The sequence below is a fragment of the Apium graveolens genome, unplaced genomic scaffold, assembly GCF_009905375.1.
Source record: "Apium graveolens cultivar Ventura unplaced genomic scaffold, ASM990537v1 ctg4588, whole genome shotgun sequence".
Lineage (NCBI taxonomy): Eukaryota > Viridiplantae > Streptophyta > Magnoliopsida > Apiales > Apiaceae > Apium > Apium graveolens.
Window position 1 is genome coordinate 84,449 of NW_027418607.1, and position 14,134 is coordinate 98,582.

The following is a 14,134-nucleotide window of genomic DNA, read 5'->3' on the forward strand; positions in this document are numbered from 1 at the left end:
AATAACCTTTTTTTAATATAGACAATGTTATAAGGATCGTTTAGGCGCTTGAATCGCTTAATTCCGATTTACGGATCAAAAGTTATGATCGTTTTAGTAAAAGTGTTTTATGTGACAAAAACTACTACGAATCACGAACTTTGAAAATATAAAGGATAGACTTAAAAGTATTCATAAATCATGAAATTTTTACAGATAGTAACATGTGGAGTTTCCTAAATGTCATAAAAAGTTTCAAGTGAAAATAATAATTTCTCAATTTTATAAAAATGTCGGAGCCGAGACCGCGCGAGTAGAAACCGTAAGAATCCTTAAGCGGAGCCGACAACGATAATGAGTATGAACTCAAGATACTTAGGAAAATGAAGTGACCATAAAGTGTTTATGACTTAAAAGAAATGTTAAGGGTAGTATGAGTTGAGAGGGTGTATAATGAGTAGCGCATGAGTGCGAGTTACCGTGAATTAAGACGGAACCTAACGAAATGAAATGTGTTTATGGTCATAGATTCCGAGCGGAACCTAGAGCATCCTGCACCTCGAGATACCCAGGCAAGTTTACAAACCCAACTCCATTTTACTGTTGTGTTGTGAAAGGATTGTTTTACTATCATCGCATAAATACCATGTTTGCCATGATACGTAGTTGTTGAATTTTCGCATAATATAGCGATGTTGTACGATAAGTATATATCGTGAAATGATTATTTCGCTTTAAGCGTGATGTATTGTATAAGACCGAGGGTCGGTCGGGGATTAAGATAAAACCCGGGAATTGTTCTGGAGATATTATAGGACGGTTATACATCCATAGTGGTACGTTTTAAAGGGACTCATCGTCCACTTACAAAATATTAAAACACCTCGAACTTTTGAAACGATTTCCCAATGAGCATATTCCCTCAACTATATTTTATTAATTCGAATATTAAATATTATATACGTATTCCTTTATTATAGGAGTAGTATACTTCAACGTTATTGATTTCAAACTCGATTAATCATTATAGATTATTAATTATGTAAACACAAACTAGTTGAGGAATACTATTTTAATAAATCTTTTAAAGAATAACTCATTCGAGGTATGATTAATATCAATTATCATTTAATTATTTATAGACTACTATTTAATTAATGATTATTTTTATTTAAGGATTGTTATTGATTTAAAGATCATAGATCCTGATATACCTTTTGATTTAGAAGTATCATTCGAATAATTTCAGATCGTCGGTGAATATTATCCCGACTTATTATTATATTGAATATAGTTTCAAGAAGAAACTTTTCCCCTTATTAATTATCTATTGACAACGGTCAACTCACATCCCTAGTACTTCCTCCGAAATTCTCGGAAGTACGTATATATATACACTTATATTTTAAAAAGATAAACTATCTCTATCAACAAGCAAAACGCTTGGGGAACTTCGATGTGGTTCAAGTTCCCGAGATTGATAGAATTCTGTTGAAGGACAATGGAGGGGTAGACTCTGGTACTACGTGTGCTGGAGTGATATTATTGGCCTCTTGTGTGAGCTAGACTATGAAATGCGTGGCCACTCTCAAATGTTGATTTGATATGATAGTCTACTCATTGATCAATGAAACTTGGATTAAACTATGATGAGGATGACACATTACATGCCTCTAGTTTAATCTATAATATATGGTTAAAGGGATTATATTACATTGTATATTATTCACGAAAGGTTTAATCGATCACCGATTCAATTATTATTACTTAGGTAGCAATGATGTATTACTAGATACCGCTAATTGTTTACGATTTTAAATTAGATTTAAAATTCGTTGCCAACGTAATAATAACCTATAGGGTCACACACTAAGAATTCTTGAATGATTATTTAATTTAAACTGGATTTAAATTATATTAAAGTAATTCGAATTATATATAATATTAATTAAGTATGACTTAATTAATTAGATAAATATTGATATTCGAATTTACTAATATTAATTATGAAATTCATTTGTTAAATAATTAAGTGTGACTTAATTATTATACAAATAGGAATTTCGAATTAATAATAACTCCTAATTAGTTAAGAGTTATAACTCTTATTAAACTCTCTAGATAATATTTCTTGTGTGACTGATTTTGAATGCAAGACTTTTACTAAAACCCTAGCCACCAAGGGAGAAGATGGAGAGAGAAAGAAGAAACGCGTTTGTGTTAGTACACATTCAGTCCTTGCGTTCAAGCATTCGTGTGGATACCGATAGAGCGTAGATCGCGAGAGCGGGATGCGTGGTGATTGAACAACCTTGGATCTCCATTAGTCAACCAATTTGTAAAGCTTCTTAAGGTAAACAATCTGATCTACGAATTAAATATCTATTTTTCGCATGGATCCTGCGGTGGGTTTTGAAAATTCTGATTTTTCACGTTTTTAATTACTATTTTCGTTGCGTTTATGTTCTCGAAACCCAACAGATAAACAATGTAGAAAGTAAATAACGATTAGTAAATAATATAAAAAGTTTTAGCCAGGTTCGTCTCCTATGTCAATTAATCTACGTTTTGGTCCCTTCCCAACTTGGTAGAATAATATATTATTGTTAGGAATATATGTGCATTAGTTTGATGATATGTTTAACAAAACACTTAAGTAGAAGTTACGTGTTTGCAGCCTCAACGGATAAGACCACTTTGGCTATCCGTTGATGGTGCAACTTTACTTAGAAATAAGTCTAGTGTTGTAGCACATTTCAGTCTCTGTATTTAAGATATAATTCTTAGAAGTTGAGAGAAAATATAAGTCATGTTGACTACTAGAAGATATGCAAATAGGAAGGCCAATTGTAAATATTTCATGCCTTGTAATTTTGTATAAATGAAGTGGTATCAACGGATGTCTTAAAGACCTTCAACGGATGAGAAACAAAGCTTCAACGGATGTCTCTAAAGCTTCAACGGATAGAGCTTCAACTGCTAACACATCAACGGATAAAGCCATCAACGGATGAAGGCTTCAACGGATGTTCTGTTAAATAGCAGTTGATAAGTGGTAGTTGTAACAGCAGACAGAGGCACATGGGTTGACAGAGATAACTGAAATGTGGAAGCCTAATTTCAGGAACATCAGAAAAAACAGCCGTTCTACTCTAGTACAAAGAGGCAATAGTCAACAAAGTACTTGAGTGATATGGAGAAGAAACAAGTGGAGAACTTATTTTATTATTGTATTTTTATCTTTGTCTTCACTTGTACACTTGGTGATATATAAACCAAGTAGCAGCTAGTAATTTGATAAGAATTTTTTCAGTGCTGTTTAGAAAAATCTTGAGAGAAAAATTATCTAGTTTGTACTAGGACGCAGCTGTGATCAACATCTTGAATCACAGATTTTCTGAAATACCATCTCTGGTGGAACAACAAATCCACCAGAAAAGTTTTTAAGGTCTGTTGTGTTCTTTACATTAGTACTTGAATATATATCTGTCTGCATTAGCTTAAAGCAATTCACACACTTGTTTATCTTGAACACAAAACCTTTAAAACTGCTCAAAACTTGAAAAAGTTTTGAGATTTACATTCAACCCCCCCTTCTGTAAATCTTATTGTTAGTCCACTAGGAATAACAATTATTAATCACTGAAATGATACGATTACAAGATTTGATAGCATATATCCTTTTATCCCTTATTCCTGATAATAACTTGCTGATAACACATGTTTTCTTGAGTGAATTGTGCTTTAAGCCCTACACTAAACCTGTATAACCTTCTCTAGCAATCTAACTCCCTAAAACCTCGTTTTATTTTGCTAAATCCCTAAAACCTTGTTATTCAAGCTCAACTATTTAGTAACAAATATTTACATCTTGTACAATACAAGTTTTAATAGAAATTATAACCAAAACTATGAACTCTATAAATATAAATATACGTGTATATGTTAAAGCTAAAAAAGGAATATTCAATGAATGCAAAGTTTTATTTTCTCAGATGGTATAATGTATACTTCATGGATCAACCTCAAAAGAAAGTATACCCAATTATAATTATAGGCTATGTTAACATTCGAATGAAACAACAACCTTTCCAATCCTGACCCAGTCTCACGGCTAGTTGGTTTCCATTTGAACGTTAAATAATCTTAAATATATTTAAACTAAAGATAGATAAATTTTGAAAACTATTTGATAACATCTATCTTTAGTTTAATTCAAATACCGATCAGATAAAAAACTTTTTAGGATAAAATGATTAAAAACAGCAAATGGTTTTATATAAAAGAGTTTAAATATCCGAGTAACTCTAATATATTTAAATACGTAAAATATATGATAGTGTCCTTGCAGAACTCTTTTCTATCTATTTCCTTCAAAATCACAAGTCTAGTTTATATTGAACAACTTCCCGGCAGAGACCGAGAGTTTGCCGATAAATCTGTCAAATCATTGTTAGCTTGCTAATAGACCAAACCTCTCATATAATTTTGATTTTTGCAAGACAATGTAAGTAACATAATGAATATAGTGTAATTAGAATATAGTGTAATCAGCTTGCTAATAAAAAAAGATAATATAACATAAGCTTGCCAACACTGTGATCATCAAAATCTTAAGGATATTAAATAGGTGACTCCTGTAGGCACCGTTATATTTTTAAGATGAGTTCTTATATATACTAGCTTACACCATATGCCGTGCACGGTTCCCATTAATATTTATATATTTACAATTACTTTATAAATAATTTAACGAAAATTTAATATAAATAATTAAATACTAAATTAAGAATTATATAATATTTGAATAAAATTTGTTGTTGGGTGGATTCGAACATGAGAACTTGTATCTTTACAGATAATAATATAAATGTTTGTTATTGCAGAGATTCGAACCTGAGATCTGATCATTTGATCAATAAAATCCGATGATTGTGAGAGTTGAATAACGAAAATAGAGGTTGAACCAAATTATAGCCTATTCCGATTATTATATTTTAGTCTAAATCTAACAGTTCTGATCATTTGATCCGATGATTGTGAGAGTGGATAAAAAAGGTGGATGTTGAACAAATTATACCATATTACAGTTAATATAGTTTAATATAGATTAAATGAGGTTTAATTTATTTTAAAATAGAAAAATAAGTAATTAAAATTTGCTGGAAGATATGAAATAGAAATAATTGATTTTAATGCAAATTAATCGCCTGTGCTGCTCTGTGTCCATGTTTATGTCTAGCTGTACACAGAGACACAGATCTTGATCTTGGTGTTCGAACTTCAAACCATACATATAGTCATCAGTATCCATCTATCTACTCCACCTATTCATGTAAAAACCTCAATTTTGGACACAATCACATAAACACACAAGATGGGTCATCCATCAACAACATCATCAAAAGGTATTGTAATAACAGTCCCAGTTCTTGTTCTCTCACTAGCAGTTGCTGCCATTTTCTTCTTCTTCCTCTTAGCTTCCCTCTCTTCCGGGCCTTCTCCACCTACTTGTTCTTGCAACCCAACTGGCCCAGATGAGCGGATCTTGACTACTAGGGCCCAAGATGTGAAGTGGGTCAGAGATCAGATCCATGCTAATGGGCTTCGCATGCAAGATAATGTGCTTCGTAAGGGTATCAATCCTCGTACTCGTGCTCAGCAACTCCAAGATTTGAACCAGTAATTACCCTCCTTTATGCCCCCATTCTTGTTTTTATATGATGTAATGTATACATACAAGTGTATTACTATTCGATTTTTTCGCGATTTAATTGCTGTTTTGAAGTACATTGCGAATTTGTTTTCTTTAGATCAGTATTTGTTAGTGTAATTAGAATTAAAGTATGATGAAATTGCGAGTTTGAAATAACTCTCGGAGAATAATTGGAACTAATGGGAAATTGTTGAAGGGAATAGAGATTAAATTTGCTCTACTAAATAGAACAGGGTTAAGGGTCTATTAGATTGCGGGTTTGTGGTATAAGATAGTATGATGATTGAAAGCGCAACTGTAGGAATAATTCATTGTTAGCTATTAATGTTTGGTTTTAATTTTATGCTCGGCTAGGTAGGAAGGAATAGAATGGGAAAGGAAAGAAATTAAAATTGTGAGTAAAATGAGAGAATCCAAGTTTTTTAGGACAAGGTTCTTGAAGAAAATGAGTACAAGTTGGAATGAGGTATTCATCCTATATTTGCGGGATTAACCTTTAATCTAATTTAAAACAAATGAAAAAAGAGCGATGGAAGCTATAAGGATTGAATACAAATCACAGTACAAATTTCATTCTATTCCTACCCAATTTTAATCTTTCCGAACAAGCATAGCATTGGTGAGTGATTGATGGCCTACTTGTCCATTAAGTACTATGCAATTAAGTATACATATAAATTATTGAATTTCCTTTGAGCAAATTAGATTGATAATTGTGGTCTCAGGCGTGCTTTAGCCAGGTTTAGTTCTGATAAATTTGAATTGTGCTGAGATGTTTGATAAATTTAATAATTTTTTGCATAGTCAGTGAGTCAGTGACAAGTGTGAATAATGCGGTAATGGTGATGATTCTGGAGGATTCGGGGGTGGGGGGCTGTTAAAGGTTATATTTTGATTTACTTACAACCTAGGACAAAGACGTAGACAATTAAAAGGGTACAACAATCAATAACGTGTAGTGTTCATTTTGAACAGTTGATTAGTGTAGTTGAGTATCACAACATGTTTGAGTGCCTAACAGTTGGTATTTTTTAGTCTATTTTCTGCGCAGTGATTACAAACAGATTTTTGTCGATAGATACTGTATTCTTAGTGATCAGTACACCAGCATAGTTTATAATTTGTATTTTGCAAGATTCTTGTAATCAGCATTAAGTTCCAATTGAATTTGTTGTTTTCTATGGCTCTAGGTTATATTAAATGTTTTGAGGCCCGACACAATTTATAAATCCAACTTTTCTTTCCACTGCATTCGTACTTACCTCTTTACCTGCAGAACAAGCGAGTTGGTTTACTTAAAGCTAGAGGAAGGCATAACTTTAGTGTCAGTTATATATGCATATATTTCTTATTGTATGTCAGTTATATTGAGTTGCATGTACACTCTTCTTGAAGTGGAACTGACTGTATTTTTATTGCCTCTGTGTATCCATTGATGACCTACCGATATGGTTTTTGTTAATTTTGGAAGTAGTAGAATCATGTGACAGTTTCTTACACTAAATCATTCCTTTTGTTATATTTAGATACAAGGGAATTTCTCATTATGAAGGTGAGGAAGCAAATAACCACACCGCTTTTCCTTGTCCTGGTGAGCTTCTTGTAGAGGAGCACCACAGCAATTATGGAGAGCCCTGGGCTGGAGGGCGAGATGTGTATGAATTTCTCGCCGAAGCTGCCCATTTGGCTCCTGAATCACGTGTCCTCGAGATTGGATGTGGGACTCTTCGGGTTGGTTTGCACTTCATTCGCTACCTGAACCCAGAACATTTTCATTGTCTGGAGAGGGACGAGCTTTCCTTAATGGCAGCATTTAGGTATGAGCTTCCATCACAAGGTCTATTACACAAGCGGCCACTGATTGTCAAGGGTGAAGATATGGACTTCAGTAAGTTCGGATCTGGAATAATGTATGATTTGATATATGCAAGTGCTGTTTTTCTTCACATGCCCGATAAACTTGTTTGGGTTGGATTAGAAAGGTTAGCTGGTAAATTGAAACAAGAAGGTCGAATCTTTGCGTCTCACAATATAAAGTTCTGTTCACGGTTAGGAGGAGACGAGTGCACGAAAAGGCTAAAGAGTCTGGGATTAGAGTATGTTGGGAAGCACACACATGATAGTTTATTGTTCAATCACTATGAGATTTGGTTCGAATTCAGAAGATCAAAGTTATAGTCCGGGAGTTCAAATTGTCTTAGTAATCTGTGTATCCGAAGAAATACTGAGGTTGCAAACGAAGTCCAAACACCTTTGAAAATTAAAGCATAAGCCTTCCTGATTGGCTGGCCTGGTTGGTATGTTTTAGTCCCAACCTATGCTGGCAGAGACAAGACCGATTCTTCTGCAGATGTTTTCTTCATTTAAAAACCCCTTGGATCCACTTAATTCTTTGCGCAACTTTTGAGTTCTCTTGATCATTCATAAATCATAACCGACAGCTGTTGCTTGTAATGTAAATTATGTAACACTACAATCATCTCGAAAGAAAGGACTTCCATCCAGTTTCTGTATTATGTTGGAACATAAGTACCAAATAGCTTTACAAACAATTCAGCTGTAAATGATGCATACATAAATGTTGACCTTTTCTTCTTAAAATTTAAATGGAGTAATATTTTATAATTTGAATCCATACGGCTATATTGATAGCAAGCGTCTCCCACTTGTTACAGAACTTTCCAGAAAAACCAAATCAAGACTTTATTAATGGATAAAATACAGATTGTCAAAATCAAAGTACATCAAACTCATAACAGCCAAAAAAGAAAAAAGCTTAAATGTTAGGGTACAATACTACAAGCAATCAAGCATCATCTATAATAAACATTTGTAAAATTTCTACAAACCTAACATACTTGAATTACTATGATTGGAAAACACTATCAAACAAGAAAATAGACACTACTATATGAAGCTAGCTGCACACATCAATTACAATTCCTCTCAAGATCAAAACAAAAACATTAGATCAGTGAGTGAGATGCTGCCTCCCTTAACATCAAACCATACATGAGATGCTGCCTCTGTCAAATCAGAGCAGACATCCTTCTTCTATGTCCATGAAGTGTGACCCTCAAATTTGGATCAGAACTGGCCATCTTAGGTCGAGTCATTGCACCTGGCCCAGACTTGTAACCACTGGATATGGCGATCTCGCTAACTGAAGCATTAGGTTCTCCGGTTACTTCAGTACCTGAACCATTAATCTCTCCATAGCGGGATTTCTTATTAGGGTGTTTTAGAAACGCCTTAAAACGAGGATCTGAATATCCAAAAGACTGGGAACTTGAAATTTGGAGAGAAGTTCTAGTCCCAGATCTTATACTTTTTGCCAGACCTTTTACTTGTATCTCTGCAATAATATGCCTCTGGCGACTGGCTGCAGTCGAGCTCATAAACCGAGGAGCAGATTTTACAACACTTCTTGTAATTGGAATTTCAGATGTTCGAGGGGTTCCCCCGACTTCTTCAAAGACATCATCTTGACTTAGAGGAATATTTTTTTCATCTTTACAGACATCATAACTCTCTGCAAAGAGTTTTTTCTTTTCATTCAGAAGAAACTGAATCTTTCGTATTTGTTCGCTAACCTTTGCGAGTTCATCTTCAGCATCCCTCATCTCTTCCTGAAAGTCAGCAATTTTCTTCTCCTTCAGCAACTTGACATCCTGATACATACATGGCAATAATTTTAGTTATTTGTCAAAAGAAAGTCCAAAATCAGGAATTCGGGGCAATTACCTCAGGTAGTTCTTTATAAAACTCTACAGCTCTCGCTCTTTTTGAGAAAGTTAAAGAACAAATTGTTTCCATAACATCTTCCTCACACGGACTTGCATGAACAAGCATCAACACTTTGGACCCGTCACCTAAAGCAATTGAAATTCAAGACATTAGAAGTTTGCGCTAAGTAGGGTTTACAGGGCTATTTATCCCTGAAAAATAAGAAACTATTCTCTTTCAAATTAGTAGTAGCATATAGAAAGTCCAGATAGCCAACATAACCCCTTGCGATTTTACATATACAAAAAGGGTGAAGCTCATTTAGTATAACAAAAGAGATGGAATATATAGTTGGATCCGGTTGCAACTTGCAAGTTGGTCTTAATCTAAGTATAACATCATTATTTAGATTTTTAGTCCATGGAACACTATCTACATGCTTGAATTATAAATTTTCTTATATAATAAACCCAATTCCTCTCATCTTTGAATTACAATATTAAATCATTTATTTAGTTTCCTCCAGTTGCTTACTGTTCCCATCTATAAACTATGGTGTTTCTTAAACCAATTTTAATATTCAACTAATTAACTAACATGTTATTGAATTGTCGGAGTACAGTCTAACTATTCGAGAGAGATGAATCTAGAACTGATAATTGTTAAATTACAGAAAACTGTTCTAGAATGAAAAGTAATGGCATAGAAAGCTACTATTCTTCACGAAATTATGGATGAATCATGGAGGAAAAGAAAATACATAAAAAAATTTGGGAAGACTTCAAGACAAAGCAATAAAAGCATCTGTAATATACCTAGGGAATCCTTGAGAATCTGAGTTAGCTTGCTGTTTCTGCAAACAAAAGATGTAGCTTTGTCAGCGTAAGATGTAAGAATATAGCATCACCCCAGAAGCCACTATCCTTCTCAAAATTTAAAGATCTGAAGTGATGAGCTTGATGATAACGGAAAATAATAGATTACACACATATAACCCAGTCCAATAAGCCATTGCCTCTTTAGAAAGGTATTATCACAGACTTTCAGTAGATTAATAACTAACCTATAAGGAATATGACCTCTCTTTCTCCTAAGAGCTGCAATAACATCACCTAAAGCAGAAAGAGAGAGATTAATAGCCCTTCCCTCATCCAATGTTTGTCCAGTGGCTCCTGTTTTCAGTAATCGCTCACTGCCTCCAAGATCAACCATCCACAATTTGCTAATCTCTGGTTTGCCTCCCGACTCATCACTATGTCGATAAATTGTGATCCTTGTCAAGCTACGTCCATAGAAAAAACTTATTAAAAAAAATCAACTAGAATCCCAAGTTGATCAATTAATAAAGTAACAGAATAATACTACAATTTGAGAACCCACCAATGTGATCTACTAGATGCCTCGTTTACATTAGTCCATGAAGTAGATCTAACTCTCTTCCCTTTAGTATACCACCAAACTGCCTTTGCAAAATCAGAGATTTGCACCTCTGTGAGACCTTCAATCTCAACAGAACCCTTTATATCTGTTTGTATATTAAGATTGCTGTAGTAGAATTAGCAAACAAGATTATTATATGTGGAACCAGAATTTAATATATCTTCGTGGGACAAAATTGATGAAGATTTTATTACCATCTTGAGATAGAAGTAGCTCTGGTTGGTTTTGGAGCAAGCAAATCCCTAACACTTCCCAAGTAAACTTCCAACATACTAATTGAAAACACAACTGTTGATGTGCTATCTAAAGAAGCTTTCTGGAACAGCATTTTTAAAGCTCTGGGAACAATGCCTGGTGACTCGTTTGCTCCATCCTACAAGAATTACATACATCTGTAAGACATTGATTGATGAAGCAAATTTTGATTTTACTAAGAAGCAAGAATCACATGTATGACATATACCAACCATCGTAAATGTCTTGCCAGTGCCAGTTTGTCCATAAGCTAAAATGCACACATTTCGCCCATCTAGCGCAGATCTAAGAATTGGCTCAACCTCAAGAAATATATTTTCTGCCAAGGCATAAACTTCAATCAGAAATCCAAATACAACTGGTCACCATGAACCCAAAAGTTGCGAAAACTGACCTTGACTTTCTTCTTGAGTGAAAACTTTGTCAAATTCAAATTCTTTCTTACTTCCACCAGATCTAATCACAATCTTATTGGACTCAACCGAGATAGGTTTGTGAATTATACGCCTGCTTGAACACAGATATGGCCTAATTCGACAAAACACCCGAATGCTACCTATAATACAATCCATATTGTAAAAAAAAATGAAAAAAAATTCACCATTTCATCATATCATGTCATCATGAGTGTAAAGGTTGTACCTTTGATATCCAGTATGTTATTCAATGCCTGTCTGCGCTTGTCATCATGATTTCGCAGTTTCGATTTCAAATCTACAATTTCCTCTGCATGACACAATCAAGATTGAGCATCAAAACCACTAGACATTACCTAAAATCAATGCAATAGTTAAATGAAAGAAGAAGCTAGTTAAGCACCTTGTAAACTGAATATTGTATGTTGAAGCTGATTCTTTTCATGCTCAGGAACCACATTCACATCTATGAATGTATCAGAAACACATTGAGATTCAAGCAGTAGAGAATCTAGTGAAACCCCATTATTAGAATCTGCCATTAGGATCTGATCTCCCTCAGCAGAAGGGATCATTTTTTTTTCAAGAAAAAAACAGTGGTAGCTTTTTTGAAGTATTCAAGGATTGGATGGCAAGTAAACAGAACAGTTATGAGTAATAAAAAGAAGCAAGGAGTTCAAGAAAAACCCATTATTTTAATCATAACTAGGGGATCAAAAAAGTTGAGGTGATGCAAAATGTAAAGGATGATGCAGAAAGAGTGGAAAATGATGCAAGAAAAAAGGAATGGCAAGTGAAGTGGTAATAATAGAAGAGGAGGAGTAATAAGTTGGGTAAGAACAAAACAAATAACAGAGGGAGTTTGGGGTCAGAAAGTGTGGAAATCAAGGAGCAATAATACGCAGTACTTGCAGTGATGATGAAATTAAATATAGTTATGTTTAATTAAGAGGAGGAGTTTGGGGGATGGTGGGGACAGTTGCTTGCTTGGTCACCAGTCACTCCAACTCAAACACACACGTGCCTCTGTGCTGTGTTGTGCTTATTATTAGTTACTCCTCTCTCCCTAAATATTTTTTCTCCGTATTATTAATATCTTTAATTTTATATTAGTATTAAATATAAAAAATTTATTATATTAAAATATTCATAAATACGAATCCAACAAAAAACTTCATAACTATATTTAATTTTATAGATTATACATAAATTAGTAGTCAATCGCCTATCATAAATAGTGTAAAAATGTCAAAGCAGGAGATATTTTTTGGAAAGGAGGGATTGCCTTTTTATTTGTTTGTCTGGTCATGTATCATATGGTGTTCGGATCACTTCGGATCAGTTTACGGGTCAACTAATATCAAAGAAGGCTTGAATATTATCTCACCATCATGATCTTCTACATTCATGTGTCTGGAATCGAATTTAGGATAATGATATAATAAAACTCTAAAGTCCCGGTGAGACTGGATGCGTTATTCTGAGTTGTGGTTGTAGGAGAATAAAGAAAAGAAAGACTACAAAAAAGTAGGTGGGAGAGCGGAGCTGCCGGGGACAATGGATAAATCATCAAAGTGGGGATTTATGCTAAACCAAATCACCAACGGTCGTTTGGTTCGAGAAGTAGTATGGAGTTGAAATTAGAAATCGGGTTAATTTGGTATTGTGTTGAGATATCATTTATGATATCATGTGTTTGCTGGAGTGCTGAAATAAATATTTTAGATTTAAAATATTTTTTAAGTTATTAATTTTAATTAATTTAAATATTGTTTTAATTATCATTTTAATAAATTTTAGTTTATTAAATTATTTTTGTATTAAATATTTACATTTTATTGCTTAAATAAAGTTGAAATATTATAAATAAAATTGATTCCTCATACCCCTTTCTCATACCCACAATGAGTTTGGAGAAAAAAAAAATTGAACCAAACATCAGATATAGGGTTGAAATGAACGAAACTCATAGCTGATACCGGAATGACTCCAATCAAACAACCCTTAAGTTCTCTTTTTTATTTGTATAGCTTCGCACACCGTCTTCATTATTATTTTTATATTATTTAAAATTATAATAAAAAAATTCTGAATCATTATCTTATTAATATATTTATAAACGATAATATAACTATTTATCATTGGCGGGATTCGAACATAAATCTTGGGTAGTGTATAAATAATAGGGTTCTATTCTCTAACAATCGTGTGTCAATTAAACTTTATCTAACATATTATTCCTGTTAAGGATCCGCGGAAAGGAGAAAAACCCTTCCGCGGAAAATATCAGCTGAAGGTTAAGAAAAATCCTTAGATATGAACCCAATAATCTATTGCGTTGGATATGACTTATATAATGCATAATTGTTAGGAATTAACATTCTAAATAATAATATAAATATTTGTTATTGGTGGGTTTTGAACCTGAGAGTTTTAATATAATATAAATAATAATATAAATATTTGTTGTTGGCGGGTTTCGAACTCCTTTAGTATAGTATAAATAATAATATATATATTTGTTGTTGGCGGATTTCGAACCTGAGAGTTTGAGTAATGTATATATTTTTAGTATCTAACTGTCTTGATAACTTAATTAAAA

General features: G+C 33.5%; 2 protein-coding genes across 2 annotated transcripts; one reads left to right on the forward strand and one right to left on the reverse strand.

Moving 5' to 3' along the window:
* Window positions 1–5,168: 5,168 nt before the first annotated feature.
* Window positions 5,169–8,199, forward strand: LOC141702050 (uncharacterized). Its single transcript, XM_074505753.1, has 2 exons — window positions 5,169–5,661; window positions 7,222–8,199. The coding sequence occupies exons 1-2, from the start codon at window positions 5,357–5,359 to the stop codon at window positions 7,871–7,873; spliced, it is 957 nt and encodes a 318-aa protein (XP_074361854.1). The 5' UTR covers window positions 5,169–5,356; the 3' UTR covers window positions 7,874–8,199.
* A 174-nt stretch (window positions 8,200–8,373) lies between these two features.
* LOC141702049 (kinesin-like protein KIN-14U) lies at window positions 8,374–12,433 on the reverse strand. The gene is made up of 10 exons (XM_074505752.1): window positions 11,936–12,433; window positions 11,759–11,842; window positions 11,511–11,672; window positions 11,329–11,435; window positions 11,056–11,234; window positions 10,802–10,966; window positions 10,485–10,703; window positions 10,237–10,274; window positions 9,440–9,567; window positions 8,374–9,366 (listed from the first exon to the last, which is right to left on the reverse strand). Exons 1-10 carry the CDS (start codon window positions 12,105–12,107, stop codon window positions 8,725–8,727), a joined length of 1,896 nt encoding a protein of 631 aa, XP_074361853.1. The 5' UTR covers window positions 12,108–12,433; the 3' UTR covers window positions 8,374–8,724.
* Between the last annotated feature and the right edge of the window lie 1,701 nt (window positions 12,434–14,134).

What these genes read in the sequence shown, in the direction of transcription:
- LOC141702049 (XM_074505752.1), bottom strand. Translation starts at nt 12,107, where the DNA reads ATGATCCCTTCTGCTGAGGGAGATCAGATCCTAATGGCAGATTCTAAT. An exon ending in TACAATATTCAGTTTACAAG is followed by an intron (nt 11,843 to 11,935) that starts GTGCTTAACTAG and finishes TGTGTCATGCAG; the next exon opens with AGGAAATTGTAGATTTGAAA. An exon ending in CTGGCAAGACATTTACGATG is followed by an intron (nt 11,235 to 11,328) that starts GTTGGTATATGT and finishes TAATTCTTGTAG; the next exon opens with GATGGAGCAAACGAGTCACC.
- LOC141702050 (XM_074505753.1), top strand. Translation starts at nt 5,357, where the DNA reads ATGGGTCATCCATCAACAACATCATCAAAAGGTATTGTAATAACAGTC. An exon ending in CAACTCCAAGATTTGAACCA is followed by an intron (nt 5,662 to 7,221) that starts GTAATTACCCTC and finishes TGTTATATTTAG; the next exon opens with ATACAAGGGAATTTCTCATT.